The sequence below is a fragment of the Caloenas nicobarica genome, chromosome 7, assembly GCF_036013445.1.
Source record: "Caloenas nicobarica isolate bCalNic1 chromosome 7, bCalNic1.hap1, whole genome shotgun sequence".
NCBI classification, from domain to species: domain Eukaryota; kingdom Metazoa; phylum Chordata; class Aves; order Columbiformes; family Columbidae; genus Caloenas; species Caloenas nicobarica.
Window position 1 is genome coordinate 36666347 of NC_088251.1, and position 25324 is coordinate 36691670.

Consider the following 25324-nt stretch of genomic DNA (forward strand, 5'->3'; position numbering starts at 1 on the left):
GTGTGCGGGGTGTGCGTGTGCACGTGTGCATGAGAGCGGTGCGTGACTGCATGTGTGTGTGCGTGCATGGATGCCTGCACATGGGTGCACGTGTGTCCACACATGTGCATGTGCGTTTGCACAAAAGTGTGCATGCGGCAGGCACGCACGTGTGCACGGGGGAGGCAAGTGACTGCATGGGTGCGTTTGCGCGTGCGTGTGTGTGCGGGGCTGTGCGTGCACGGCTGTTTTGGGGCGGGGGTGCGCGGAGGCTGTGCGCGCACACGGCCGTGCTGCGGGGGCGCCGCGCCTGACCGCGTCCGAGCGTGCGCGCCTCCGCGCGCTGTGGGCGTGGCCTCCCGCTTCCCCGCCCCCTCGGCACCGCCCGTGGGCGGGCGCGGGGCGCGCGCGCCCTCCGGGGTGGGCGTGGCCGGCGCGGGGAGCCCCGCCCCCGAGGAGAGCGGGGCGGGGCGGGACAGGGCCATGGCGCGCGCGCTGGTGGTGGGCGCGGGGCTGACGGGCGGCGCGTGCGCGGCGCTGCTGCGGGGGGCGGCGCTGGGCCGCGTGACCGTCTGGGACAAGGCGCGGGGCGCAGGTGGGTCCGGCGTGAGGCGGGGCGGGGGGGGCGGTGAGGTGCGTGGCGTGGCGTGGCGTGGCGGTCTCTGACCGGCTCGTCGCGCAGGGGGCCGCATGAGCACGAGCCGCAGCCCGTGGGACGCCGCCTGCACCGCCGACCTGGGCGCGCAGTACGTCACCCTCGAGGCGGAGCGCGCGGGGCCGCGCGGCAGGTGAGCCCCGCCCCCCCTCGGTCCTGCCCCCCTGAGCCCCGCCCCCTCGGTGCCGCCCCCTGAGCCCCGCCCCCTGAGCCCCGCCCCCTCGGCCGCCTGAGGGGAGCCGCCGGCGGGCGGCGGGGCCGCTCCCGCTGCTGCGGGCGGGCTCGGGGCTCCTCACCCCGGGCCGCCTCCCGCCCCGCTCTGCCGCCTCAGGTGGAGGGTGGGACAGAGGGCAGAAGGCGCGGGCGGCGGCGGAGCGGCGTGTTCTGCCTCACCACACCCCACCCCACCCCACCCCGGCCTGCCCGCGGGTGTCGCGGCTCCGCAGTTTTCCCCCGTGCTGCAAACCTGCAAGTGCGGTCCCACCGCTTCGTTTCTCAGAGAGTCGTGGGTGGTTCGGTCTGGAAGGGGCCTTCGGAGGGCATCTGACACACCTCAGAGTCACCTGAATGTCACGCAGGTGACGGGGCAGGTAGATAGGAAAGAAAATTGGAATATTGTGTCCAGTTCTGGGCCCCTCAGTTCCAGAAGGACAGGGAACTGCTGGAGAGAGTCCAGCGCAGCCACGAAGATGCTGAAGGGAGTGGAGCATCTCCTGTGTGAGGAAAGGCTGAGGAGCTGGGGCTCTGAGCTGGAGAAGAGGAGACTGAGGGGTGACTCGTTCATGGGGATCAATATGGAAAGGGGGAGTGTCAGGAGGATGGAGCCAGGCTCTTCTGGGTGACAACCAGTGATAGGACAAGGGGCAGTGGGTGCAAACTGGAACACAGGAGGTTCCACTTAAATTTGAGAAGAAACTTCTTCTCAGTGAGGGTAACAGAACACTGGCCCAGGCTGCCCAGGGAGGCTGTGGAGTCTCCTTCTCTGCAGACATCCCAACCCGCCTGGACACCTTCCTGTGTAACCTCATCTGGGTGTTCCTGCTCCGGCGGGGGGATTGGGCTGGATGGGCTTTCGAGGTCCCTTCCAACCCCTGACATTCTGTGATTATTCTGTGAAAACGCGGGAGCTGCCTCGTTTTGGCAGGCACATGGTGTCTGTGTCCCCAAGAGCAGCTGCGTGGCTGCGGGGATGGGAGGGTGGTGCTGGCCGGGCCTGCTGTGCCTTGCAGGGTGCACGGGACAGTTTGCTGCAGCCTGGGGAAGGGGATGGTGATGTAACAGTGGTGCAAAAGTGTGAAATTTGTGTGGAAACCCGAGAAAAGGCAGGTGTGTTTCAGGCACCTGCACGCGGGATGTTCCTGCACTGCACGACAGTGATTCCGTGCTGGTATTCAGAGCTTAAAGTAACTGTGGTACCTGCCCCTGTCACAGTTAGTCCTGAAACCTTCAGGTCAAACCGCCAACAGTTTATTTTACAGGCATGGTAGGGAGCCTTGGTATCACACAAAGGGCCAGCCTCCAATAAAATAGCAAGGTAGTTTGTCTTTTTAGAGCTGTGGTTCCTGTTCAAGCGTAACCTCGAAAAGCAGGTTGAATGAGGTCATTGAAAACCATTTTCTAAATTTAAAAGTTAGGCCGGTCTTAACTTAAGCTGTGAAAAATGATGACAACTGCTGTTGGTTTTTATGTGGTGTATTTTCATCCCTGTGTCATTTGCTCCCTTTAAGCTTCTATGAGGAGCTTCTGTCTCATGGCATCTTGGAACCACTGACTGCACCTGTTGAAGGAATGGTAGTGAAAGAAGGCTCCTGCAATTATATGGCACCCCAGGGCATCTCCTCGGTCGTCAAGTATTATTTAAAACAGTCAGGTAATTTTTTTGATGCCTTTGTACGAAATGAAAGGTTTTAATGATTGTGTTTGTGATGGCATTCTTGAACTGTCTCCCAAATTTAAATCTTTAATGAGAATGATCAAGTTCCTTGTTTGTTTATGTATGACTTGAAGTTGCTTAGATGGATAAACATGCCTGCGAGCTCTATAAATTTCCAAGCCCTGCAAGCGCTTGACTGACTTCAGCTGCACTGCTGGCATGTAAAAATCTTTATACAAATATAAGGGCTGTAGGCTCAGGGGCCAAGCTTATATTTACACTGTTGGCTTTAGCATATGAAAGTCGGACCTAACACCATTAGGACAGAGATAATTTAGGTGGAGTGAGATCATGGTTGAGAAGAGATTTGAGTTGTGACTTGAATCAAGTGAGCGTTTGGTTGTTTTTTCATGAGTGTGTACTTAACTGTGCTGAGAACACAGTGGTGAGCTACATCCTTTGTTTTGTAGAAATGAGTGCTTCTGCAGTATGTGAGCCTACTGTGTTGAAAGTCCTTTAGAAAAGACTGAAGGAGAAGATCATCTGCTGGTTTAAACTGTATAACTACTGCATTATGAATAATGTGGCAGAACCGCTTGTACAGTTTGGGGACTAATTTAATTCCGTTTTGAAAAATGTTAGCTTTGTGAGGAGTCAGGCTTTACTCCTTTCATGTGATTGTTTTTGTCTTTTTTTAATTAGCTGGTTTTTTAGACTCTAATCTTGCAAATAATTAACTGTGTTCTTGTCTTCTCATATATGAGAGATGCTAACAGGTGCAATGCGTTCTCTTTCAGCTCCTGGGGGTGCACCTTGATTGCTTACCCTGTGCTACCTCCTGCACTCCTGATTTCACTCTGAACTGGTTGAGCTCAGTAAAGCTGCAGTAAACTAACCTGACAAAGAGAGCAGCTGGTAGTTTTCAATCTGTTTACAGAGCTGAATCACGCCAGAAAGGAGTCAGATGAATACCAGCCTTAGCACAGGGGAGCAGTGGGATCTTTTCAGCAGATGAGGATCTCCTCTTTTAATGTCATATGCTGGCTGTTAAATTGATTCACCCTAACTTGTGAAACTTTGCCCGAAGACTGTATGCTTTGCTGTTACTCAGGGAAACTACTGTGCATTTTCTGTGTGGAATTCACTGTTACAGGTAGTCAGCTTCTCCTTTTTCCAAGCAGGTGCAGATGTCGTCTATGAACAGCATGTAACTCGCATCTCTCTCCGAGATGGGAAATGGGAAGTCTCCAGGAAAACGGGACCGCCAGAACAGTTTGATATAGTTATTCTCACAATGCCTGTTCCACAAATTCTTCAGCTGCAGGGTGACCTTCTAAACAGTAAGTTCCTACCTCAAAACTGCAGGTATCTAGCCTAAAATGGCAATTGAGCATAGCAAAGAAACACTCAACAGTCTGAGCTGTCTGTTACTTTCTGCCAGAATAAGGGGAATCTGAAAATGATAGGAGGTGGGTAATTTCGAGCCTGTACGTGTGGCACATGAGCGGTAATACCGTGATAGCAAAAATATCTAAATACAGTCTTAATATCTAAATAGATGAGTACATTTTTAATATGATCTTTATTTTTTTGTGTCTTCTAAAACAGGACTTGTCTTTCTGTAACTTGAAAATAGTTATTGAACCAAACAAGATCCTCAGGTGGTCCCCACGTGGTGGTTTCCTTGTTGCTACCTGTTTGTTGATGGCATGCTTATTTTCAGTGCTGCCTTCGGTATGTTTGCAAGAGGGATGACCCAGAGACTAAGGCCTGGGTAACAACTGTGCTTTGGGGAAAATCCCTGGGGCGTTTCAGTGAGCCTAAAATCTTATGAACTGGAACAGAGCAAGAAGCCCAGATCAGAATTCTTTGCTCTCTGGTTTGTAAGATGAAAGCCTCTCAGACCCTCCAGCTTGTTTGCTGTTGTTGGCTGCTGCATGTGGGTTGCATTCCCCAAACATGAGTAAATCTCAGTTATCCTTTGGTGATTTGTTGAGGTGAATGTGTTAACAGTGTTGTGGAGGCTTTAGGAAGAGCAGCTTGGTGCTGAGAAAGAAGTGTAAGTTCAAGTCTGGACAGGTTTGCTAGTTTATGTGCGTTGTCTCAGGTGTGAGGCTCCCAGGACCAGCTTTTCTCTGAAGGCAAGATGATGAGTCCTGCTTACCCCTGTGAGCTCTGTGCACAGTGTCTGCCCACAGTGGGCTCCCAGCAGTCTTGTTTTTGGGAGAGCTGGTTAGCTGAAGTGCTGCTGAGCCTGCAAGCAGATTTGGTGTGCTTGCCATGAGATTTGATCCTTGCAGAGCAGCCACCGTGAGAATTTACAGGGTGGAGACCTTGGTGCAGCTCTACAGGAGATGGGTCTGAGAGCTGCTGCTGAGCAGATGCCAGGAAGCCCGGCTAGGCCTGTGCTGATGCTGGCAGAACCATTTGAAGTGCGCTGGGCTGTGGATTTATCGCCTCAGCTGCGGTGTTGTACCACAGACATGCTGCATCTGGCTAATAACCTCTCTTTGAACTTGGAGTGCTAGCAGCAGTGCAGGGGTGTCCACGTGGTTCGAGGTGGTCAGACAGGCCTTGTTGCCTCTCTGCTGCTAGCCCCTGAAGTAGACGCTTGAAAATTTGTGAGTTTTCTGCTCCCTCGTTTGTAGAAAACCCACCAGTGCCTAAAAGATGAAGAGCTGACTTGAACATTTGGCTGCTTGTGCTCTGCCGTATCTTGGATTTTAATATTTTTAAATATGTGAGTGTGGTTTGGAAGCTGTCTGTTAAAAGATACCAGAGCAATAGATGGAGGTAGAGTGAGCTGCCCAGGTCTGTCTGGAGTTGCTCCATAGTAGCCAGGACCTGTATGAAGGAAAAGGAGGAGACAGGTTGGGGGGAAAGAGAAGGATAGATGGCAGCAGGACACGGAGCTGCAGCACAGCGCCTTATGGTAGGAAAGTGAAAATTGATGTCTGACCACAGTAATGAAGAGAAGTATTTTCATTATGACCTCTTATTTTAAGCTTTGTGCCTAAAGAGAGAAATATGCTATAAGAGCAGGAGTTCTCTACTATTTGTTGTTCGATAAGCTCTCTTATTTCCCCTGGAAAGTAGTGGTATCAGTGTTGAATTTTCTTGGTGAGTGAGTGTGCTCTTTCACTTCATAATCTGAATTGTATGAGCAGGGTAAGTATATAGATATAATTTTTAGCATTATATATTTTCTTTTAAATAGCTGCACGCGGACTGTTCTGCTATATAAAGATACAGTAAACTAATGGTAAAAACATTGGCTGGTCGTTAACTCAAGCATGACTTTGCAAGTGTTTGGAAGTGAGAGGAGAGACGTATAGCGCCTACAATGGGTTGGGCTGTTTCCCTCTCTGCAAGGAGAGACATCATCTCTATTTTTGTGAGGCTTATTCTGACGATGTAACGTGGAATATTGCTTGGACGTATTTGCAGTCACGGCTGACTCTAAAGCTACTTCAGTTTGGTCAGCTCAGCTCACAGCAGATGGGAAACCCCAACAGCCCCAGCAGTACGAGAACGTGGCGTAATGAGGCACAGTCTGATTGCTCAGTGGTGTCATTCCTGGGGTAAGTGACAGTGAGAGTGGATCTGGCCCATCCTGTCCTTTCTAACGGGGCTTGACAGGGAATGTCCTGGGAACAGAAGAAAAGTCGAGGTAGTACATAGTGCTGTTTTCTCAGAGTCTTCTCCAGGTTCCCCTGGTCTACATCTCGAGGCCTTCCTCAGTCAGAGTTGATGTCTTTTTGCAAATCGTTCTTTCCTCAGGTATTGAAATCCTTTCATGTTGCTGGTGGCCTTTTTGGCCACCTGGGCACACGCTGGCTCATGTTCAGCTGCTTTCACAAACACCCCCAGGCACTTTCCAGCTGCTCTTCCTCAAGCCTGCAGCGTTCATGGGGTTGTTGTGACCCAAGTGCAGGACCTGGCACTTGGCCTTGTTGAACCTCAGACAATTGGCCTCAGCCCAACAATCTAGCCCATCCAGATCCCTCTGTAGGGCCTTCCTACCCTCGAGCGGATGAACACTCCCACCCAATGCGGTGTCATCTGCAAACTTACTGAGGGTGCACTCAATTCCCTCATCTAGATCATTGATAAAGAGATTAAACAGAACTGGCCCCAGTACTGAGCCCTGGGGAACACCACTCGTGACCGGCTGCCAACTTGTTGAGCATCTGCCTGGTCATTAGTGTTAGCCTGCACATATGCTGCTTCCTTACCCATGAAGCAGTTCAGTCATCTGTGTGCCCTGTTTTTCCAAATCCAGAGGCAAAATTTGTTGATTCTAATGAAAAACATATTTGTGCATTGCCAGTATACAGACTAGCAATAGCTGGAATTGGGGAGGTATTCCATTCCCTCCTGGAAGGGGAGATTCCTGCTCCTTGTTGCAAACTTCCCAAGGTGGGAGGAATCCTTTTGCTGCTGTGGTCATGCTGCAGCTGAAAGGTGGGATGTGCAGAGCTGGAGGAAGGAGAGGACTTTCTCCTCTAGCAACAGCAGCCTGTGTCGCCAGCTCAAAAGTCACGTGTAACTACTCTGAGACTACAGGCTACTAAGGGGCTTAAAGCAAAGGGGTGCCAGGATTTAGGAGCCTTAATTACTGATCTTGAAAGCCTTTGTTATATAGAAGACAGACCTTGAAGCTAAATGAAAGACGTGGCCTGGCGCCTTGTGATAATGTTAATCTCGGTCACTGTTGTGATTTGTGATGAGCAGTGTCAATGGAGCAAGCTTTGGCCATTTCCCCAGCAGCCCTGCCTTTGGCTGTAAGTAGTTTTTATTGCACACCTTCCCGTGCTTCAGTGTGTCATCCCTACTTTGACAGCTTCTGAATTAGAGACAGCTCGTTTAAAGATCTTCCATATCCTCCATAATTTTCCTCCACCGCTCTTGCCGTATGAGTTGCCTTTTTACATCAGTTTTGCTGCACACTAGAGGTTGAACTGCTGACTGTGGACCTGTGCCAGGTTCCATTTTAGCCGCTTAGGTATAACTGGATCTAGCAGTTCAAAGCCAAATTAAGTTTTAAATGAGTTTTGATGAGGGATTGTTAGCATCGATGTATAGATAAAGGCTGTAAAATATGTTAAGGTGCAAAGGAACAGCTGTGTGGAGCAGATGATGCTTTGATTGATGAGTAAGTATGGAAATTAGCCTTTGATATTTGTGTGTAAAAGAATCTGAATTGGAGAGTTTAAATAAGCCTGGAGTGGTCATTCAACCCTTGCAGGAATTCACCATTTTCCAGTTCGAGCCTTGAGATTGACTCTGTCACATTGGTACTTTCCCCTTGCTTGAGAATATTTAACTCTCTGAATATTGTATTTTTAAGCATGGTCTCATGGATGATTGCTGTAAACATGCAGTATGTTTCTTTAATAACAAAACAATTTGGACACTTATGTCCATGTTTTCAGAGATGTGTCCTGGAATTTTGATTCCTGTATTTGTAGGCAGGTGTATCCTCTTTATGTGGACGTTGTGGATTCCTCTTCATTGCAGAACTGGTGTGTGTACCTACACGTTCACTATGGGAATGACCAGCACCTGCAATTGCGTTACCTTGATGTAGGTACTTTTGTGCCCAGTGGCTGATCTGCTCTTCCATTTGCAAATGAAAACTTGTATATTTATTTCCATGTCTGTAGGACATATTTAAATAAACAGCTTTAATATTCTGTTGTAGAAAGCAAATCAGATGAGGCTTATCAATTTGAACCAGACTGAAATTTTACCTTCAGTGAGATGACTTACAAGTTTTTGGGTTTGAGTTCTGGCTTTAAGAATGAAGACTAGTGACAGGAGATCACAGCCTGCTTGAGGGAGGTTGTCTTTCCCCAGCCAAGTTTTTTGAAAATAATTTTTATTTATTTACATGATAATGAGAGAATTGAGATTTTCAAATAATGACTCTCCCAAATTTTATGTTGAGTGGCAAAGTTTCCATTTTAATACTTAAAGCTCTGCAGACTAAAGCTTTTGTTAGGTTGATTTATTAGTTTGTCTTTTTTTCTTTTAGAAGAGCCTGAATGTTGTGTCATTGTGAAGCTGTATACATGTAGGAGGAGACAGAATCAAGTGGCCTTTAGCAACTTAGAATTATCACTTTAAATGGACTGTGTGAGAAATGACATCCAGAATTACTTCTGAGTATAAAGCAAAACACGAGATTAGTGGAGAAGTTTATGTGTATACACACCTTTATTTTTTTTAATACATATGAAGATGTATATACACATATATGTGTATTCATTTACATGTATAAAGTATTTTGTTCTGTTTACTAGTATTCTTTTGTTTGGTTTGTTTGTATTTGAATTTTGCCAGCATTTATCCATTCTTAACTGAAAGGGGGCAGAGAAGGAAATGACTTGCCTATGGCCAATCTTTTTTAGATTTATTAATATTTTTTCATCTTCATTTTCAACTTTTATTCGTTCCTATAGAACAGCTATCATGCCCAAATAGACCTATCAGTTCCATATTTAGCAATAGCAGAGACAGAGCTAGTAATAATGCTGCTGGAAGTCGTAAACTTTGAAATTTCTTAAACTAATAAAGTTGTTCGAATTGGTAGAGTGTTGAACAACCATTCTGAGTGCTCTTTGATACTGGTATCTGGTAAAATTACTCTTCACTGTTTTGTTTTGCTTGGTTTCCATTCAGAAACTGTACGTGTCCTGTGTTTACTTGAAGTTACAGTAGAATTACCAAACACAATTAATCAAAAGAGAAAAAACATCATCTTGCAATGTCTTTTCTTTTCCCCCTGCTTTCCTTTCTTTACATAACATAAGCTTTTAAAATAGTTGAGTATTAGTACTGGGTCAAAGCAGAAGGGGAAAAGGGTTATAGCTCCTTGCAACATGTTTGGAACAACAATAGGTGGCAGCAATCAAATGATGTCTAGGACATTCACTTTGAATAACGAAATTAAATTAACTGCACTTATTTGTGTTTGGGCTTTACATATTTTGGTAGTAAATGTTGTGGTTATGCAGAAGGCAAAAAGAAAATGAGTAAGTGTGTTTCTGAGTTCTGCAATGCAAATTTGGTGTCAGAAAAGGAATAAATTAGCTTCAAAGCAGGATCTTTGCAAATGAAAGGACTAGATTTTGCAAATGTTCATCATCTAATAGTGTTTCAGATGTGCTGAACTGTTACATTGGTTGCTGATGTTAGAAGAATCCTAGATTTGTATACCAGATTCCATATGACCGCTAACCAATATAGTCCTTTTTTGTCTATTTTCAAATCAGATTTGCAGACTTATTTATTAGTTCTGGTTTTAGTAAGCCATTTGGCAACATGGCAATTAAAGTTTGCAACAATTTGCAGTAGTTTTATCAGTGTGTTCAGAATGTTTTCATTAAGTTGCTTCACTTGGAATTTAAAATTACAGTTCTGCATGCTTAATCTGCTAATAAAATGGAATGGCTTGGCTTTTGTTTCAAGCCTGACCTATTTTTTTCCATCTGTGTGAATGTCCCACATGTTTTAAATAATACAAGCTGATGAGAAGATATAAGTAAAGTAGGACTGTATTTACGTAGGATTTATAATGTGAATTAGGAAAGCACAGCTCTGATAATTTTTCATGAGTCCTGAGTTCTTGCTGAGCGCTTTCTGAATATGTATTTAGTTTTGGATCACATGGTGATAAATTCTGAATTTTGTAGTTCCAGTTCCAGGCAATCTTAGCAGGGCTTATCCAGGCTTTGGGTTTGCTCTCATTACCCGATATATTGAAAATGTCTAGTGTAAACGTGTACACCGATTTGTTAGTTACTTATCAGACCCTAGGAGCTGCGATCACACTGTGCAAATAGTTGTGCTTTCTGGAAATACAAACAGTTATTAATTTTGCGTGAGAGTAGCTGTTGATGTTAATGTGGTCCTTTAAGCACCTGTCACTCATTTGAAATGGAACCATCAGCTCCAGCGCTCACCTTCCACTGCAGCGTTGGTACCCTCCTGTGAGCTGATCTGACTCGCCAATCCAGCAAGGAGACAGCTATAGATAGATGGATATGTATGAAGTATGGGGTTGGTTTATTTGGCTCTGAAACCATTACGTGTTCTCTGCCTTCTGCAGCTCAGGTGTAGCCTCCCTTCTTTGGGCTGGCCTTTTAAAAAAAGGCTGCTGAAGCTGGAACTGCACATCAGGAAAAAAACCCCATCAAAGTAGGTCATGTGTATTCTTCAGTGTTTGTTTGACTTAGCCTATTTTTAGGTGTTTCTTTAGAGTGTTTATAATGGACTTGTTCTGCAGTTATTAGTTGAACACATTGAAAGGCTATCAAAAGTCAAATAGGTTACCACAGTGATTCCAGTGACTTCTTCGTCTGGGAAGTGTGAGGATTAAACCTGATGCCTGTGAGCATGAGGGGTTTGAAAAGGAGAATGGAATAGGATGTATGTTAGATAGTGGGCTACTTTGCACTTTATTGTTGTCAGTCAGCACTGCCTTCCCTTGGTAGAAAGCTGAAACTTTGATTTGACAGATCTCGGAGTAAAGCAGGAGAAGAAAAAAGGAAGATGTAGTGCTGGAAGAGGAAAGTATGTTGCCTTATGTCTTCGGACTTGGAGGAAGTGAGGCAGCTGCTTCCAGCTCCAGGGGAACACGCTTGAGATCCTTTGGCCAGACCGGGGTGACAGCTCTTAAACAGAAACCCTGCGAGGGGCTCTCACTCTGTCACAGCATCTCTTTAGTGCCTGGTACCATTACAGAAGCATTTCTTCTGGCAGTCCCTGTTACTTGTTCTCTCCTACCTCCAGCTGTATCAGCACAACTGCTGGTGAGACCACAATAATGCAATCCCTCCCTCCCCGTCTTCCCTGCGAAGGCGGGGGAGATATTTTTAGCAGGATCAGTGGTGTGATTTTCAGTTCACCATGTGGCCCACAGCCGTGCTGGCGCATTATGCGCTCTCAGCGAGGGTAAGAGAGCAGCACAGGGACTGTGCGAGTGATTGAACGGTGTGAGCAAAGAAATGCTCTTGAATCTGCAGCTTGAATTTGAACCTTAGGTTTCCTGTGCAGTCCCAGGAGACATTCAGAGCACCTGCACCTTAGACTGGCAGCAGATTGTGCTGATTTAGCTAAACTAGTTTAAAAAACCCCTACTTCTGACATGCAAGGGAGACCTTCTCTCTACAACTACCTGAAAGGAGGTTGTAGAATGAAGGGGGTTGGTCTCTTCACCCAAGTAACAAGTGATGGGATGAGAGGAAATGGCCTCAAGTTACGCCAGGAGAGGTTTAGATTGGATATTAGGAAAAATTTCTTCATGGAAAGGGCTGTCGGGCATTGGAACAGGCTGCCCAGGGCAGTGCTGGAGTCACCATCCCTGGAGGGGTTGGACAGATGGAGATGAGGTTCTCGGGGACATGGGGCAGTGCCAGGGGTGGGTTGTGGTTGGACTTGATGATCTTGAGGGTCTCTTCCAACCAAAATGATTCTGTGACTCTATGTAAGGCAGTGCTGGTTTTGTGTGTTGACTCATGTAATTCAGCCTGATCTATCTGTAATTACCGTAACCTGGACGTGCTTCTCCTCCTGTCCCTACTGCCAGTGCTGGTTGGCAGAGTGTTTCAAAACCATGCGACTTCATCACAAAACTTTATTTAATGCTCGTTTAGCCTATTCATGTCATTCCAGTAGTGTATCTTAAAATAGAGAAGGGGACCGCAGGAATGTTGGATCAGCTAAACTTGAGTCCATGTGTGTATGTGCACATGAGGGTTTTTTTCTAAATAATAAAGGTGATGGTATTTGGACACAGGACATACTTGGAACAGAACAAATAAATGCTCTAAAACTTGTTTATCTCAATAATAAACACAATACCTCTCAGTTTTTTCTAACAGCAGACAGTCTTTGGTACTGTCCAGAGTTTCTGTTTAGACAGAGAAATCTTTCCAAAGCTGCTCTTTGCCATGAGACTAAAAAAAAAAAAAAAAAGTGCCTTGCCAAAAAATGTGACCAAACTGAGCAATTCTGAAACTTCTTTGTGTCTTGTGGGACATGTGTTCAATGAGCTGATGGTTTCTGTGCTGTAAGTAGCTTGGTGTGCTACCAAGAACTTACTCTTCAGTAAGTCTAATGAAAGTATTTATGTCAGACTTGAATTTTTAGATCCTGAATCTAAAATGGTTTTGATGGTTGATTTTTTTGGAAACAATGATCATGTACATCTCACCTCTCCCTTTGAATAAAATCCCTTTTTGTTTGAAGTTTTGCTCTTGGGGTTGCTTAGAAGCCTGCATTTAGCTTTTTCTCACCAACCCTTTGCTTTTGTTCTTGTGTGGCATCATCTGGTAGCACGTAGCCTGCCTGGGAGATAGACAACATCCCAGTGTGCGGATGGATGCTTTGACCAGGATTTTATTGCCCTATGATAAAGGGGAAAAAAATACGGAGTGTCCCATTTATTCCTGAAGAGCTTCTTATTGCCACCTGTGTGAGGGACCTGTCTGGAGAATCAAAGCTGACTTGGAAATATGACACGTAGCTGGGATGAGGGATCTAGGACGAGAGGAAACGGCCTCAAGTTGTGCCAGGGGAGGTTGAGGTTGGATCTTGGAACAATTTCTTCCCCAAAGGGCTGTGGGGCATTGGAACAGGCTGCCCGGGGCAGTGGTGGAGTCACCATCCCTGGAGGGGTTGGACAGACGTGGAGATGAGGTTCTCAGGGACATGGGGTAGTGTTGGGGGTGGATTATGGTTGGACTCAAGGGTCTCTTCCAACCAAAATGGTTCTGTGACTCTATGATTTACTGTTGGCTGTCTTGCTCTTCCTTAGGAGTTGAATCACCTGCCCAAACCACCTTTCCAGGGATACTCGAAGCACTGTGTGGGTCTCCTTTGACTGTTCTTTTACAAAAAAACCAGCCCTGGTAAACTTCGTTCAGTGACTAACGTAGTTCTCACCTCATTTTGAGACAGAATCTGGCTTTGTAACCCAGTATTTCATAAGTTCCTGATATGCTGCTTTCTTCAAGTTTGCTGTTATTTCCAGTATTTTATGACATGAGAGTTGGTTAGTGTTGGCAGTGTGTTTGGCAGAATGAACTTTGTTCCACGACGTGTAACCACGAGTCCTGTTCTGACCCACACAAGTTTCCCGAGAGTGAGCGGATGCCCGTGGGTGCTCACCTGGAGCAGAGGTGGAAGTCCACAAAAAATGAGCGTGCTGTGTCAGTGTGCCTGGAGGTGAGGTCTTGCGTTTGCCATGTACCTTAATAGTTTGTTTGAAAACCATAAATATTGCCTGAGCTTTTAATGAAAGTCAGATGTGAGACTTCCCTAAGTTCTTCGGGTCTTGAGTTCATTTATCTGAGTTTCTGTTTTCTTTCGCAGCTGTTTTAGGATCCGCCATCAGTTCTTCATCTAGTGATGCTTTGAGGGGTTGAAAACTTTTTCACATATGGTTTGCAGAGCAACTTTTAAGTATTGCTTCACTTTCTTTTAAAAATTCATAATTCATATCATTTGTAATGGCTGCATTACCTAATAAAAGTATAGCAGTTGAATGTAATCAACTTCAAACATCTCCTGTCTGCCTCAAAAGTGTTTTGGGCTTTGCTTTTGCGCCTTGTTTTATTGACTGAGTACTGAACTTGTAATCTTTGAAATGATGAGTTATTTCACTTAGATGAGAAGTCCTCATTAGGTAAAACTGGATGAAAAGACAATTTAAAGCACTAGTTAGTAGCTTATTAGCAGTTGTCAGGTATGTGATTGTAAGTGTTTGGATCTCACTGATCAGGATTTGCTGTTAGGGTGATCAGGGTGGGCTTGAATGTTTTGGGAAGCACCAGCTGCGTAGTTGTTTTCCCATTCTGCTGCTGTCCGACAGGGTAAGCAGGCAGTCTCCCAGTCCCAAATCTTATTTAATTTATGAAGTGGAATAGGCTTAGGTGAGAAATGAAGGTGATTGGTTGACTTTATTGATTTCGTTGATGAAGCACCCTGTGTTACAGCAATGGACTCAGTTGCTTCAAATTATTTAAAATGTAAAGAAAATATTGCCTTATTGAATGAGATTAAAGCTATCCTTTCACTCGATTTGTTCAAAAGAACAAGGGACACGCATATAAGGCTTTCCAGAGTCACTCCTGTTGCACCAGTAGCCTCCGAGACTATTCCCAGATGTAATGCTTTAAAAATACAACTGGACTGAAATGTGGTTGAGTGGTGCTCCTCTGTGAAGACAGGCAGGAGAGGGTAAGTGGATACTTCTATATAAAGACAGATTTATTGATATTTTCTCATTGGATTTATATTTTAAGGAGAACAGGGTAGCTGCCTATGGAACTTTAGGAAAATAAACTTTATTAAATGAACTATGTGCAGGCAGCAAGTGGTTTAAGTGTCTCACAGACTGTTAAGTGAGTGCAGAACAAGACGGTGCTAAAGACTTTGTAAGGCATAAAAGAAATAGACTTGCTGGCTGTTTGTGTGTCCTTTGCTCACCGGCACAGTAGGGAGTGTATTTTGGAACATGGATCAAAACCCCTTTCATCTATTCTGAATTCAGGCATGCTTGTTGCAAAAGTAAGTTTGAAACCAACATTCACATTCTATAGTGTATATAATGCTCAAAGGCAACTTAAAAGCAGGCCAAAAAAATTAACTTGAAAATGATCATTTGTTTTTGAATAGCTGAACTACTTTTAGAATTTATGCCCAACTTGATTGAAAAGGTTGGTTATTTCCATAAGATAGAACTGTCTGAGCAGTGAAGAAAAGGCCATGTAGTTCCTAACAAAGTTGCCTCAAATTTGGGGGTTGAATATTTTTATCTGCAAAGGATCACTGGAAGAATTAAATACTCACTTGAAATTCCTAGGGCCTCAGTTTCCCATACTTGCATTTCAGCTCACGTAATTTACCAAGTAAATCCTTGTTTAAACTTTAGAAATACAAAACTCTGGTAACTTTTAATATTTTTTGTCAATATCCCTTTGTGTGTCAATATTCCTTCATGTTTACAGGAGATTATCATCTCTTCGTGGTATGGTGTGGAGTCTTAAACTTTTAAAAATATCTCCTGTTTGAGAGAGAGTGAGAATTTGTCTCCTGTGTACAAAAATTGATATTTCTTCCCCTCTACACTGTTAGCACTTTATAGGGTTCCGGCACTTCCCATTTTCGTAAGGCGTCACATGTGGATACCTTTAGATGTCAGTGTAAGTCTGTTTGCGTCGTACTGATGCACGGTACCATCCTCAGGGCTGGAAAAAGGGAGACTAATGAATTACGTATCTGTGATGCTGTCAAAACGCTTCCAGAAAGGCGTTCGAGCCTTAATCGGTGTACTGCTTAACATACTGTCAAAGGTTACAATTTTTAAAGTCCTCAAAGCTTTTGCTGCTTCGTTCTTTAGGAAGTATATGTGGTTTTTCTAGCTCTGATGTTAACAGTCACAATGCCATGTTTTCGGCTTCAGATGCCATGGAAGAAGTACAACGCCATCAGATCTTTGGAAAATAAATGTAACGCGTCAGTTCTTTTTTTTTTTTTTTTTTTTTTTTAAACACTTAGGAGGTGGTAAAATGCTGTAGTAATCCCATGGGGAAGAAGTCTGACAGTTCCTTGTGAACAGCTTCACTTTGAGGTTCGTCAGGGAAAACAATCAGCTTTCGCGTCTCGTCGGTGCTCAAAAACCTTGTGGTAGTGTGGGGTTTTGGAAGCGATCTATGCAGGATTTTTGAATGGCTTGCTGGCCTGAACTGGGGTTTATATCAATACCATTTTTAAGGGTTTGGGCTTTGTATTTTTTTTTTTAATCCCTCATAAATCTTCTGGCAGTGCAACTGTGCTGCTGATAGCGTGTTTATAGGCAATGAGACACATACCTACCTGGTTTCTTTTAAATTAGTGTTTATTCTTTCCTGTCATGTTGTCTTTAGCCATAAATCTTATCTCCTTTCTTTTTGTGTGTGTCACCCCGGCAGTACTTGTATTTTACTGTGAAGTCAAATGTCAAGAGACCAGGTGTAATAACAGTTTGTGAGGTTTAAGGTTCAATTTTCAGTGAGTACCTGCATTTTCTGTTTTAGTGTTATTTGCAAGGCAGATAAGTCTCTGAGCAGTGTTTTACGAGATCAGTATTTCTGCCTCCTTTTTTTTTTTGTCTTTGTCAGATTTAGCTATTAGAGTTGATAGCCAGTCACCACTGATGGTTGAAAAAGGCATAAACAATTTCTCAAGAAACAGTTTGTGGCAGGAGGAGGGGAGAGTTTGGCTTTTGAATACAGCATTTGGTATGATGTATTAGTGGCAAGGATTTTTTTTTTTTCCCCCTCTTCCATCTGGTATTTTTTTTTTTCCATCCTCTGGTAGGTTGCAGCTGATCTGTCAATAACTTTCAAGGAACCATTTTTTTCTTCACTGTGTTACATTCTGAGCATTAATATTCCATAGCAGTGCCTTACCTTCTTGCAAGTTAAAAAAGAGACTAGGGAACCAGGTTTTTAAGTTGTTTACTTGATTGTCTGTCTAAAATCGTATGCAGGCTCTAATTTATGAAAGTTGGATAAATTATGGCAGAGAGGCCTTTTGCAATCAGGTACAACTTTCTTAATTTATCTGTGCTTTTAGAACACTTGGTGGCATGTCTAAATCCTTTAGAAAGTCTGAGATGAGAGACAGGATGCAAAATGAAATATACTGTGATAGAACAAAAGAAATAAAACAGATAAGACATCCAGAACACGCGATACAGTTGAAGCCACATGAAACAATGTACTGATTGTGGGTAAGGCGTTACAAATGTACGAAGCTTTAAATTTCTTTTTTTTTTTTTTTTGCCATTTCACACTCTCTTCTGTTAGTGATTATATTTTGGGTATATCTAAATATCAGGCAAGGAAGTTGCTTAAAAAACAAGCAAACCCACGAATTATTGATTGAAAAGTAGCCTAACAACAAGCGTTGTTGGAACATGGGCCTCTGAACTGCGTCGTGTGCGTGTGGTTTGTGTTTGGGGAAAGCTGAACTACGCTTTATCGGCACCTCAGCCCATGTCAGTGGAGGTTAATGCTCCCCACACAGATGAACGCTGAGGGGAGGATGGGAAGGTTCAATTAGGACTTGATTTTCAGACGAGAATGCCTATCTGGTGCTTTTCTGCTCTCTAGCTCAGCGAACAAGCTGAGTTCTAGATGGTGAAGAACATGGAGATGTAGCATAACATTTAGTAAAATACACAGCATTTGCTAAATATATTTTTATTGATCTACAAAGCACTTTCTGTAATGCTGTGACTGTTATCAGACTCTGAGGTGTTCTCTGCTGTCCTTCTCACACATTTGAATAACCTGACTTTTTAGGCTTGCTGCTTTGCCAATATTGATTTTCCCATTATTACAGAATCGCAGCATTTAGAAAATATTTCTTTCGTTGTTGCCCCTTTAATAAAAGGGCAGCCTTAATAGCAGGCGAGATACAAAAGGGTTGGAGAAAAATACCATGGTGGTGACATGCAGTCGGCTTTATACATCTGCACATTGCCTAATACTAGCCGAGGAAAGAAAACTGCTCACAGGAGAGGTCATTGTGTAACTCAGAACTGGAAATTAAATAGATTCATATTGCATCGAGAGAAGCTGTGACACTTCCCCTTCGGTGTGTTTTAGATCACTAAAACAAGTCATGATACAAGAGAGAAATGATGTAGTTTATCTTTGTTCACCACGTTCTGTGTTACTCTTCCTTTGTCACCAAAGCACTTATTTTAAAAGAAAATAAGGAAGGAAAAAGAACATGATTCGAGCAAAAGAAGCTCTTAGTGTGGCATGTCAGAGGCATATTTTACAAAATGTTACAGTGAATTACCCAAATGGCTTATTTGCTTTCATAGCTTTTCTGAGGAGTGCTACACAGTGCATCATTAAAGTTGTTAACTGGTAGGTCAAACTACTACAGAACTTTCTAACCAAATCTAGGTTAAATCTGTTATTAATTCAGTTATTTTTACTAATGCAGTGAATTGTTTTTTCTCCCTATCATCATGAGGTGTGTGCTCTGAAAATCACTAAAGTATTAGACACCAAAATATCAAACATCGGTCACACGTACTAGTTAACGCCAATTCACAAGCTCAAGTGAGAAAATATGAGAGGAAACCAAATCATAGCATTCTTGTTAAAATGAAGTGTCTTATGCATTCACCCTGCAGAACAACCAGAGAAATTACTCTGTTGTTTATCAGTTCCTCTGCAAACCTTAATGTACATGTGTTTGCAGGCTCTCGCTCCTGCATTGAGGTCTACACCAGCACTTCCTTCAGCATGCAGCAAGAGGAGAGATAAACTTTATTCTAGGACCATATGGTTTTATTTATAACGTGTTTCACAACTGTGACATTCATAGACAGGGCTTATTTGTGTGCTATACTCCCATTCCTGCACTCTGCAAGCGAGCAAAAACTCCTGATCTGTGCGCTCATGTTTTAAGAAAAACAAAAAAAGCATGTGGAATTAGGTGGACCTTCATTTTATCAACCGGGTTAAGCATTGCTTTGGTAAGATAAAGAAAATTAACTTTTATATAGGAGAAAAAACCCCATAGACTTGTTAAGTGAATATGCTTCTTTGCGTGATAGGAGGTGATTTCTGTACTTAGAATAATGCTGTATTTCCTTCAGAAAATTCACTGGTGATGGAGGATATGGGGATACTTGGAGAAGAAGGGAGGGTGGCAGAAACAAGTCCACACACAGATATTATGGTGTGTGCATGAACAGAAAAATCTGTCCTTAAATGAACATATTGCTGGTTTGTTTTGTCTGCTACATGATTTTCAACTTAAAAATGCTAATAAGCTACAGCCTCTTGATGTGATCACATCCAAGTGATTAATAGCATCTCTTGGTACTGTTAAAACATTTTAAAAAAAATAAATTGATTTAAAAAATATTGATGTTCTTGTTCCCTTTTCAGCCTTCTTTAACATTTATGTCTGTGACAGATACGATCTAAAAAGGGAAGTACAAATATTTCAAGTATGGATGTTAGTCTTAAACCTGCTGGCATTTTTTTATGGTGACTATTACGCAGTGTTACATCATAGTGGTAGCACAGACATTGTCGTGTACCCCTGTGCTCCTCAGAGTGTTCTTTGCTGTTTTAGTTAACAAATATAGGTATTTGCAGATTCATTAAATGCAAGTGAAAAATAGAGTGCTCTCAGCTATGACCATCTCATTTTTTTCATATTTTTTTCCTGCAAATTTCTAGTTTTCTGTTGACGGCTTCTCCATGCTTACAGGAAAACTAGAGTCTTATCTTGGTGTCATCAGCTCATGTGGAACAGGGTCATGATTTACTGTCTCTATAAAGCTGAGGACTTTCTGTGGTACCTCGCCATGAAAACAAATAGAGCGACGGTCACATTCCAGACAGCAGATTTTTGCCACTTCCTGTGCAATATGGACCCTATTTCTAGAAGAAGACAAAAGCCTTTGTTCTGCTGAGTCACACTCCAGAACAATAGCTACAAAACAGTTGGTACACTTTGTTTCTACTTCCAGTTTTGACTTTGAAGTTCTTCTCTGTACTTGCTTCTCTCTTTTTTTCTTTTTTTTTTTTTTTTTTTAGTGCTAGAGTTGCAATATGACTTAGCATGCATGCTCCTGCACGTGTTTTCTCTGAGCTCTGTTATTATGGTTCTCCCTTTCGGTTGCAGCGATGCTGCTGTCACCAGTCCGCAGGTTCCGTCTGCTTCACGTGAAGCTGCTTTATGAAAGAGGGAAGTGGAAGATGGTGATCAGCTTTCACGAGTCCAAAGCATATCATCTCCCAAGGTGATGAGTAATAACAAATTGTCATTTTTGAGGTGCCTAGTTCACTGCTTTGAAATTCAGCTGACAACTCATTGAAATGTATTTTGAGCAACGCAGGTTTGCAGCCAGTAGGATGTAATGGTAATAACAGGATATGATCCATGAAAAAGGCTGTATAACGTAGATGTTATAATATGCCACGAACCATCATGAGCAAATAACATTTCGGTATTTTGCAACACTGCTAAAAATTAATGGTGATATTGCCCAGTGTTAAAGCCGGTAAAAATTACAGTAAATTAGAAAAGTGTGTAAATGTGGAATTGTGAAAGAAGGGGAAAAGGAAAGGCCCTGTGGGTGTCATCTCCCTTTTGCACCGAATAACAGTGGGATAGGAGGACCTGCCATCTGTTAAAAGCTGCAGAGTCCAAACTTTGTTTTTCAGGAGTGCAGCGATGAGTGATGTGAGCAGCAGGGTCACCAGCTCCTGTGAAACGTGTGTGATGCTGTGATGGGTTAAATCCTCCTCCCTTACAGAGTCACAGGGTTTCTGGCCGTGCGGGGAAAATGCACCTGCTGAAGAGCTTGAAATGGGGGGAGGGAGGGAAGGAAACCCACAGCGAAATAAAACCCCAGATTAAGTTTTACACTCAGATGCTTAATCAGCATGAAGTAGAGCAGATTGCAGATTATTCCCAGGGGGGATTTTAATGGGGTCTCCGAGGCTTTATCAATTTATTTTTGAAACTTCTGGTGCCTCACCTTTTGTTACCATCATTCCTTACAGCTTTATAGATTATATATTTATCTCTAGGAAAATCTATACTTTTAAAGTTGTTTTTTTTTTTTTTTTTTTTTTACCCATTAACATTATTAGTGGATTTTAATAAGAATTATTGCAGGCTTTCCATGATACTGATGGGCTAAGCTGATTGGAGCTCTTTGAATCAAAAGGCAAGGGATATTTTCGACTGCAATAAAGAGCTGAGATATATGTTCCTCTGGAAGGTATTTTGAGCCTTTTCTTTATCTTTTTATCACTTCTTCACACTTTATAGCACATCTTCACTGAAAAAGTACACTGCAAGTTTTGGTACATATTTAACTGCAGTTTAGGTGTATGTATTTGTTTTACTCAAAAATTAATTTTAAATTGAGTTACTAGCACAGGGAATGTTTGAGATCAAGTTGACTCTGAGTAACTATGAATTCCTGGGTTTAGGTAATTGTCTTGGGAGAACCTTGGTAAATGGAAAAAAAAAATACAAAATTCAGGAAGTGTCCACACAGAGAAAAGTCCCAACAAAAAGAAAAAGAGGAAATAAAATGTAGAATCCCCGAACTCAGGAGTAGAAGGAAGAAGTGAGAAGCAGTCAACAGAAGAAATGCTGGTTATTAAAACTGATGGAAAATTTGAGCATCTGAAAAAACCCAGAAGGATTTATTAGTACGTGCTGGATATTTACGTGAATATGCAGTAATGCATGCATTCTCAGAAACATGTTAAAACGGGGGTAAGAGAGTCCTGGAAAAGTACACAGAAAAAACTAAATTTACTTTAAAAATAGTACTGTCACAAATTAATCACCAGCAAAAAAAAGAGGATACTGGATGCAACAGTTTGTTCAACTCATCCTGCTCAAAGCTGATGCCAGGATTTCCATCGACTCTTTTATCCTGACTAGATTTTGCCTCGTTTGCATTCTTCAACCCTATTGAGTATTGAAGGAAGCAATAGCCTCTTTATCCAAGAAAGTCAAAAAATGAAGGAAATTAGTTTTGCAGAGCTACTGAGAATAGTAAGAGGATAAATAAATCCAGCTGAAGGTGAGGACAAAAAAAAAGGTGTTGATGTTTCCTAGGAAATAAGTGGCTCAATTATAGTCTAGAGAACAGGTGGCGGATGCCCCTGTAGTAAAAGGATGACAGCAAAGAGGAAGACGATGCACACATTAGTCTTTCAGAAGAGAAAGATAATTACTATCAACCACTTTGGTTTTTTTTCTTTTCCAAACTGTTACATGATTAACATAATCAAGTTACAGTCAGAGCAGTTGCTTGCAATTATTACTTAGTTTGCCAATTACAGCTTCTCTTTCAGGCTTGATAAAGGCAGACAAGGTTAGCGAGCCTGAAAGTATGTCTGGTTTTTCTGTGCTGTATCTGCTGAACTAATAGAGGGAATGACTTCTCTCAACAACGTGTGCCAAACTTGTACCCTTAAATGATCAAAGGCACAGCGACATAGTTATTTAAGATACCTTAATGTCTAAGATGATTTGGCACTTTTATTTCTTGGCACAGTTTTAAGTCTTCCCTAAAAAGACGCTTCAGAGTAAATAAAGAAGCTAATTTAGTAGTCCTGAGAAAACTGGCACAAAAGATGATGCAGCTGTGAACTGATTTTGAAAAATCCCTTAAAAAAAGAGAACCTGCACACTGTAATTCTGAATATTTACTAGAATGAGCAAGTCCCTTCTGTCTTTTTCCATATGAAAACTCCCAATGTGTCAGCTGCCGATGTTTGGCTTTTTTGTTTTTTACATCCACTTGATCTTCTCAGCCTCTCCCCTCAGTCCCTCCTGGATGACCCCAGGGGAGACTGACTAAACCATCACCGGCAAGATGTCCATCTTCTTGCCTTTACAGAGTGCTGTGGTTGACTGAGACTTCCCAGGCTCATCCGGATGTCCATCCAGCTTTCCTGGGCACCTCTCTAGTCAAGTCTAAAGTAGAGCCCAGCAAGACTGAGCCTTCAGGAGCAGTCTACTGCCAGGTGGTTGTGGTTGGTAAAGCAGCCTCTCCTTCCCAGGGTTATTTTGATGTTCTCAGTGCTGAGCAACCGTAATTTTTACGTTTGCAAAATGCTCTGGGGTTTTCAGCTGCTTTTCTGCCCACTCCTGGCAATGTTGGAAGCACAGTGTGGCACTAGGTCTTGGCCACTGTGGTAGGACACTTGTTCTGCTGGTCTTCATCTCTGCCACCATCCCTGGCACCAAGAGATGAGGTTCCCATGGACTCGGAGTTGTATCTTGCAAAGCAGCATAATGAGAAGATGCATCTTCTGCACTTGGGTTTCCATCCAGATACAGAGCGATGATGCCGCTCTTCCCTCAGCCTGGACTTGGCGTTGCCAGCCACACGACTTGTTCTTCTCTCCGCGCAGAACCACTTCACCGTACTTCCACTAAGCTTTTTCTGTCCTCCGCTTTTACACCACCACCAGAGGAACCCAAATAATAATTCCGTGACTAGAAAGTTTAATGGACTTTGGCTACTAACACTTCACTCAGTGTCAACATTACTTTTCAGTTTTCTCTGTGCTGAATCGGGTGCTTCTCCTAAATGCTAACTTGTAGCAAGACTACCTTCTATTTCCAGTTACTAAGCAGTGTCCAGCACCAGTTTTTCAACTTGACCACGGTGCTTTTGTCTCTGTATGAGGACCCTTATGTGCCTCACGCAACCAGCCATAGCTCTGATTGTCCCCGTGACTTCAAAAGTGCTATTCTTCGTCTCTGTTATTACTTGCCTTCATAGTACATGATTGGCAGAAGCTTATGGGATTTAATCAGAATTTGAAAATACCCAATTTGAATGGGCTGGCACTTTTTACAGAGGAAATGTTTGTTGTTGCTCTGTAAATAGTTGTTTTTTTCAACATGAATCTGGAATTGAGATCTTTCAGTCAAATAGCCCTGAAGTAAAATTCTGCAAAATCTGAGGGACTAAGAGGCTTTTTGCTATTACAATACCTACTGTTTAGTGAAATGCCTGTGCCAAGATACTTCCAGTAGCACTTATCTGTCCTCAACAGCAAACAAAAAGGGGAGGCGGAAGAGTGAAATAAAAAAAATGTATATTGTTCAGTCAAGATAGATTAATAGTGTTACACACAAGCCACACTTCCTTGTTGGTTATAGCAGTTCTTTGTATTTTTGTACGATCTAAAAATGTCTTTCCTTGCTTTTTTTTTTTTTGTTTGTTTGGGGAAATCAGAGTGAGTGTTCTCTTTCTGTGGGAACAGTTGGTACCAAAAATGCTTCATTTTGCATTGTAAAAATGTTCATTTCAGGGTGGAGCAAGTAGTGCTTTTTGTGGCTTGACTAAGTTTTAAGACTTTATAAGAATTTTTTCACAGGTGGTGGTATCTTACGCTGTAGAGAACAGTGATCTCTAAGGAAGATTTAAATCAAATGGCTCAGTGAGGTTTGGAGTGCCTGAAAAACTTAACTGAATTTTGCACAGCGTCTGCTGTAATGAGTACCTTTAGGAAATGAAAGGTTTTGCTTATCCCTTATTATGTCTCCTGTCTGCGTATAAAATGAAACTGCACGTGCGGGTGCCTGCAGGGTGAGTCCTGGGTGGTTTGCCAGATGTTTCTGCTTCAGTAGGAGCTGCATTTCAGAAAGGGACAGTGCTCTCGAAGACTGTCGTGCTGACTACCAGCTTCTGCTGCTCTCAGCTTCATAATTTTCATAGTTTGGCATGGAAATGAGCTGTGTAGCCTCCAAACCGCCTTCCTTAGACACTCAGTCACTGTTGTACAAGGATGTCCTGTTTTCATCAACATGTGAAACAAAATCTAAGCGTTTCATGAGCGAGTGGTGGATTTGTGTATGGACATCAGCATCGCCAGAATTTGGGAGAGGATAATGCAGGTAGGTTGGTGAGCAGGACACGGCAGGGAAGGTTCAGATTGGATATTAGTGAAAATTTCTTCCTGGAAAGGGCTGTCGGGCACTGGAACAGGCTGCCCAGGGCAGTGGTGGAGTTACCATCCCTGGAGAGGTTTTGCAAGATGTGCAGATGAAGTTCTTAGGGACATGGGTTAGTGCCAGGGATGGGTTAATGGTTGGACTCGATGATCTTGAGGGTCTCCTCAACCAAAATGATTCTATGATTTTATAAATATCATTTGGCTTTGTTACATCACTTTCTTCAACACTGCAGTAAAAAGAAGAGGTGTGGCCATGGTATCACTCTTCAGGAGAAATCTGAGATCCTT

At 43.1% G+C, this 25324-nt stretch overlaps 1 protein-coding gene across 1 annotated transcript in view; it reads left to right on the forward strand.

Moving 5' to 3' along the window:
* The first annotated feature begins 462 nt into the window (after window positions 1–462).
* RNLS (renalase, FAD dependent amine oxidase) overlaps window positions 463–25324 on the forward strand; it is a 71967-nt gene continuing 47105 nt past the window's right edge. The window contains exons 1-4 of the mRNA XM_065639046.1: window positions 463–574; window positions 662–767; window positions 2362–2504; window positions 3689–3847. Of these exons, the coding sequence (XP_065495118.1) occupies window positions 463–574; window positions 662–767; window positions 2362–2504; window positions 3689–3847 (520 nt within the window). The remainder of the gene's footprint in view (window positions 575–661; window positions 768–2361; window positions 2505–3688; window positions 3848–25324) is intronic.